Source organism: Anomalospiza imberbis, chromosome 5 (genome assembly GCF_031753505.1).
Source record: "Anomalospiza imberbis isolate Cuckoo-Finch-1a 21T00152 chromosome 5, ASM3175350v1, whole genome shotgun sequence".
NCBI lineage: Eukaryota > Metazoa > Chordata > Aves > Passeriformes > Viduidae > Anomalospiza > Anomalospiza imberbis.
In genome coordinates this window covers 376,777-382,776 of record NC_089685.1, presented here as the reverse complement: position 1 = coordinate 382,776, position 6,000 = coordinate 376,777, and the positions used below count along the sequence as shown (strand labels likewise).

The 6,000-nt window shown below is 70.9% G+C and overlaps 1 protein-coding gene across 1 annotated transcript in view; it reads left to right on the top strand.

Annotated features, from left to right (window-relative positions):
- The first annotated feature begins 1,056 nt into the window (after nucleotides 1-1,056).
- SND1 (staphylococcal nuclease and tudor domain containing 1) overlaps nucleotides 1,057-6,000 on the top strand; it is a 76,963-nt gene continuing 72,019 nt past the window's right edge. Inside the window, exons 1-2 of the mRNA XM_068189301.1 lie at nucleotides 1,057-1,217; nucleotides 5,590-5,739. Of these exons, the coding sequence (XP_068045402.1) occupies nucleotides 1,143-1,217; nucleotides 5,590-5,739 (225 nt within the window). The 5' untranslated portion in view covers nucleotides 1,057-1,142. The remainder of the gene's footprint in view (nucleotides 1,218-5,589; nucleotides 5,740-6,000) is intronic.

Sequence of the window (6,000 nt, the reverse complement as noted above, 5' to 3'; positions counted from 1 at the left end):
ACTCCACTCGTCCCCTGCCGCCCGCGAGTGACACGGCTCCGCTCGGGGCCGGCGGAGGTGACACCGGGAACGGCAGCCGGAGCGTCCCGAGGGGCGGGGGGACCCGCAGCCGGTGACACGGGACACGGCGGGAGGGGGCCGCGGTTCCCCCCGCTCCGGGCGGGGTTCGGGGTCCCCTGGGGACAGGGGGGACCCCCAGAGGGCTGTGCAGTGCCAGTGTCCCCTGAGGGGGGACATCCCGGCGCTCTGTCCGGACCGCGAGGGTCCCCAGCCAGGACGCGGTGACCATGGGTGACCCCGGCGGCTCGAGGCCACCTCGCCGGGCAGCGCCGCTGTCCCCGGTCCCCTCGCGGGACGCGGGTGGCCCCGGCATGCTGCGGTGTCCGTGGGGGCTTTGGGGTGCGGGTGCACGGTGGGAGCAGACCCCGGGCAGCGGGGCCGTCCCTGCCACCGCCCCCAGACCAGCCAGAGCGGGGTGCCCCATTCTCGCCCCGTCTGCCCCCAAACCCGCGGGGTCCGGGCTGGGAGCGGCAGGCTCCGGTGCCCCGGGGGGGTCTCTGGGGGGGGCTGCACTGGGGAATCCCCCGGGCCCTGTGGGACTGGAACCGACTGGAACGGACTGGACCAGGCCGGGTCTGGGGTCCCGCGGTTCCCCCGGGGTGACCCCACCCCGGGACCACCGCCCGGCCCCGGCGGCCGACGAAAGGGGCGTGTCCCCTCCGGGCCCCGCCCCCCGGTGACGGGAGGGGCGTGTCCCGGCGCGGCCCCGCCCCCGGCGCGGCGCGGGGCCACGTGTGCGCGCGGGCGGCCTTTGCCGACGTGTCCCTGGCGCCGCGCGCCCCGGAAGTCCCGCCCCGCTCCCGCGCGCCGGGCCGGGCGGGGCCGCGGGGGCCGTGACGTCACCAGACGCGCGCCGCCATTGGCCGAGGCGCGGCGGGGCGGAGCGGCGCGCGCGGCGGGGGCGGCCGCCCGTTGGCCGCCGGCCGCGCCGGGGGCGGAGCCGCGCGGAGGCCGCGCCCCCCCCCGGCTCAGGCCCCGCCCCGCGGTCCCTTCCGCGCTCGCCCCGGGCCCCGCCGCGCTCCCGCCGCCCCTGCCCGGCCCGGCCCGGTCCGACCCGGCCTCTCCGCCCGCCCGGCCCCGCCATGGCCTCCGCGGCCAACCCCGGCCAGGGCGGCTCCGCGCCGCCGCCCGTCGTCCAGCGCGGCATCGTCAAGATGGTAAGGGCTGTGCCCGCCGCTGCCCGAAACCGACCCCGCGCCTCGCCGGCCACCGGGGACCCCCATCTCCCGCAGACTCCTCCGGGACCCGGGGTCCCGCTCCGCTCTCCGCCTCGCTTCCCTCTAAGCGGCAGCCTGTCCGCTCCCCGCCCGGTGCCCGCCTCCCCCAGCCCCGTGCAGCCCGTCCGGTGCTCCCGGGCCCCGTGCGGCGGCCGTGGCTGATCCGTTACCGCCCGCAGCCCGGGCGCCTCTCGCTGCACCCTGGGATCCCCCTGCAGCCCGCGTCCCCCACGCCGTCCCGGGAGCGGGCACTGCGCGGTCCCGGTGCCGTCCCGGCTGCTGGGATGGGGCAGGAGGAGCTTTGGGTCCCGGGACCGGACCCGGTGGTCCCGCTCCGCTGCCGGCCCCGGGGGGTCGCGGAGCAGCGGCCTCGCGGGGCCGCCCCGGGGGTGCCGCACGTGCTCCGCTCGCGGCCCTTCCCGGGCCATCCCCGCGGGGCGGGGCGGGGCGGGGCGGCGGCACGGGATCCCCGAGCCCCGGGTCGGGTCCCCACGGGACGGCGCGGGGATGGGATGCTCCGGCCCCTCCGGGGTCCCCGGGAAGGTCCCAGTGCCCCGCGCCGGGTCCCCACGTGTGCCGGCAGCGGGGCCCGGGAGAGCGAAGGTCGGGTTCAGTCCCGGGCGCCGTGTCCCCGTGCCGTGTCCCTTCCCGGTGCTGTCCCGCCGCAGCCCATTCCCTGCCGTGTCCCCGGGCTCCCCAGAGTCCCGTGCCCGGGTGGATCTGGGGGTCTCGGCTGACCCCTTCACCCACTGGTGCCTCGGGACTGAGACCTGTTCCCGGGGTGTTGCTGCGGCCTGGAGCCCGTGGCCGTGCTGGGCACAGGGCTGGGGACACCGCGGGATGGACCCTGGAAGCCTGGGGACGCATGACAGGGATCTAGGGATGGATGCCAAAGGTTTGGGACGGGCACCGGGGATCTGAGGCTGGACACTGAATGTGGGGATGGACACTGGGGGTCAGACGCCGGGGGTCTGGGGACACCGGGGGTTTGGGGACACTGCAGGTCTGGTCTGGCACCATCCCCGTGCTCTGTGTCACTGGTGACCGGGGATCTGCTGCTGCCACCCTGCCCTGGCTCCTGCCCGGCCTGCAGATTTTGGGATGCTCAGGACAGCCCTCAGCTGGCTGCTTGTGCCTGCCCGACTCCATCCACGGGGCTGTGGGTCCACAGCAGGATTCTGGGGACGGTTTTGGAGTCTGCTGGCTGGCAGGCAGCTGTGCCTGTGCCCCATAGCCCGGGATGTGGTCCCCTTCCAGGCCAGCCAACCCAAAATTCCCCAGGGAGAGGGGGCTCCCTGGCTCTCTGTGGTGCCAGCCCACGTGCCCTGCTGTGCTTCCCATCACGGCTTTGAGGTTTTTGGGGTTTCTGCACCTTCCTGTCGCAATCATAGTGAGACTACGGGGTTTGAGAGCAGGAGTTTGGCAGCAGGATGGGGATGAAGAGCAGGAATTTTCCTCCCACTCCTGTCAGGGTTTTTAACTCTCTGTGCCCCACAGGGGCAGCTCTGGATTCCGGATGTGCCCGTGGGACTTTGGTGCCGTCCCCTCTGGTGCCCTGGAGCCGCCTTGGCAGCGCGAGCTGGGGCTGTGCACCCCGTGTGCCTGTGCTGTTTCCAGGTTGGATGATGCCTGGTTTAAGCCCAGATTTCTCTGAGGGAGCCCTGAGTGGGACAGATGGGCCCAGGGGTGGCCATTGCTGGCAGGGTGGGACAGTGGCACCTGGCTGCTGGGACAGTGTCCTGGTCCCATTGCTGTCACTGACCGATCCCTGGAGCACTTCCCCAGCTGGGATCCCGACAGCCACGCGGGCGTGTGGCCACTCCACGGGCAGGGACAGGGCCACAGGGATCAGGAGCCGGGATGGAATGTCCCGGAACATGGAGCAGCTCCACCAAGGATCCCACCCCGGGATCCCAGGCTCGTGTTGGGGGTTGAACAGAGCAGCTCCAGCATCCCCTGGCCTCCCTGTGCCCTATAAATTAAAGATTAAGGTTAATTACAGCCATGAAACCTCGAAGTCCTTAAGCACAGAGCACTGAGCCTTTGCCGGGATCGCTCCAGGCGCGGCTCAGCTGCAATTCCCGGTGGCTCCCGCAGCATTCCGGGCTCTGCTGTGGCTCCAGGAGGTGGGGGTGCAGGGCCACCCAGAGCCTCAGGGTGGGCTTGGCAGGGCTCATCCTGAGGGATTCAGTGTCCTGGGCACGGGGCTGGGCTGGCTCTGGTGACGGGACGGAGCTGGAGGAGTTTGGGATCCCTGTGAGCATCCGTGGGGATTTTGGATGGCAAAGAGCCAGGGCAGGCACTGGAACCCAACCCCAGAGATCTGGGAGTGGGGACGGGGAGATCCAGGAACAGGGAGATCCTATTGGGAGCAGGGAGATCCCGGGAGCAGGGAGATCCTTGGGCGTGGGTGCAGTTTGGTGATTGGGAGCAGGGACAGGGAGATCCTTGGGCGTGGGTGCAGTTTGGTGATGGCAGCGGGAGCAGGGACAGGGAGATCCTTGGGCGTGGGTGCAGTTTGGTGATGGCAGCGGGAGCAGGGACAGGGAGATCCTTGGGCGTGGGTGCAGTTTGGTGATGGCAGCGGGAGCAGGGACAGGGAGATCCTTGGGCGTGGGTGCAGTTTGGTGATGGCAGCGGGAGCAGGGACAGGGAGATCCTTGGGCGTGGGTGCAGTTTGGTGATGGCAGCGGGAGCAGGGACAGGGAGATCCTTGGGCGTGGGTGCAGTTTGGTGATGGCAGCGGGAGCAGGGACAGGGAGATCCTTGGGCGTGGGTGCAGTTTGGTGATGGCAGCGCGGCTGCCCCAGCCCCAGCCCCGTGGGCACAGCTGTGAGCAGCAGGTGAGCAGCACTGGCAGCACTGAGCCATGGAGTGCCCAGGTGTGCTGACCCACCACACAGGGAGCAGAGGGCACGCAGGTGCCACGCGTGAACGCGGGGGGATAAAAGGGGGGCAAAGAACAAGGGCAGATGCTTGCAGCCCTCTGGGGTGGTGTGGTGTCACTGTGTGTGCGTTGAAGCCTTCTGAAACTGTACGGTGGCACTCTGTGTGTCGTGGCTGTCTCAACTGTGACATGTGCTGAGACACTTGGGAACAGGGGGATCCTCAGGGTCAGGGAGATCTTTGGGAACAGGGAGATCTCAGCGCACTCTGGCTGCTGGCCTGGAGCCCAGCCCTGCTGCAGGACCTGGGGAATGTGGCTGGGGGTGTGAGGGAACCCTGGGAGAGGGGATTGGCTGTGAGTGCCCAGCTCGGAGCTCTCGGAGCCAAAGCTGTGGTGGGACGGGGCCTGGCTGGGCTCATCCCGAATGCACCTGGTGTAAAATCCCGATTTTCCAAATCCTCCTTGGTGTTCTGTGTGCACGGAGGTGACCCCGTGTCCAGGTGGGCTGAGCTCTGAGGGAGCCCAGAGCCCCTGCAGTGCCACCCCTGCCATGGCAGGGACACCTCCCACTGTCCCAGGCTGCTCCAGCCCCAGGGTCCAGCCTGGCCCTGGGCACTGCCAGGGATCCAGGGGCAGCCCCAGCTGCTCTGGCAATCCCAGCCCAGCCAGGAATTCCCAATTCCCAAGATCCCATCCATCGCTGCCCTCTGGCAGTGGGAGCCATTCCCTGTGTCCTGTCCCCCCATCCCTTGTCCCCAGTCCCTCTGCAGCTCTCCTGGAGCCCCTTCAGGCCTGGCAGGGGCTCTGAGCTCTCCCTGGAGCCTTCTCCTCTCCAGGGGAACATTCCCAGCTCTCCCAGCCTGGATCCCTGGGATCCGAGGGGCTCCAGCCCTGCAGCAGCTCCATGGATTCCTCTGGGCTTTCTCCAGCAGCTCCAGGTGCTGCTGCTGTGTCCCCAGGGCTGGGGCAGCTCTGCAGGTGGCTCTCACCTGCGGGGGCACAGGGGCAGGATCCCCCTGCCCTGCTGGGGGAGAGCCCAGGACGTGGATTTTGGCCCCATCTGCAGCTGGGGCAGCTCCTGGCCCTCCATGCCCTTGGCACTCAGCGGGTGCCGAGTTCCCGAGCCCTGCCCAGGGCCGGTACACGTCGCTGGAATTGCGCCCCTGGAATTCTGCGCGTCCCTGCCGCGCCACCTTCCCCGCCGCGCTCGCTGAGCCCTCCGTGTGCCCGCCGGCGCTGTCGGGCTGTGCCCTCCTCGCTGAGCCCTCCGTGTGCCCGCCGGCGCTGTCGGGCTGTGCCCTCCTCGCTGAGCCCTCCGTGTCCCCGCAGGCGCTGTCGGGCTGTGCCCTCCTCGCTGAGCCCTCCGTGTGCCCGCCGGCGCTGTCGGGCTGTGCCCTCCTCGCTGAGCCCTCGGTGTCCCCGCAGGTGCTGTCGGGCTGTGCCATCATCGTGCGGGGACAGCCCCGCGGGGGGCCCCCTCCGGAGCGCCAGATCAACCTCAGCAACATCCGCGCGGGGAGCCTGGCGCGGCGCGCGGCCGCCAGCCAGCCCGAGGCCAAGGACACCCCGGACGAGGTGGGTGCTGCCCGCCACGCCTGGGGGGACATGCGGGTCCCCCCCGGCCGCCGGGGCTGCGGGGCACGGGCCGGAGCCGCCTGGCGAGGATCCGCAGGGCCCGGCCCGCGGCGGGGCTTTGGGGGGAATCTTCTCCTTTGTCCCCCTGCACTTGGGACGGGGCACGGGGGGTAGCGTGGGGCACATGGGGTGGTTCGGGGCACATGGGGTGGTTCGGGGCACATGGGGTGGCTGTTATGGGGCATGGGGGCTGGTTTGGGG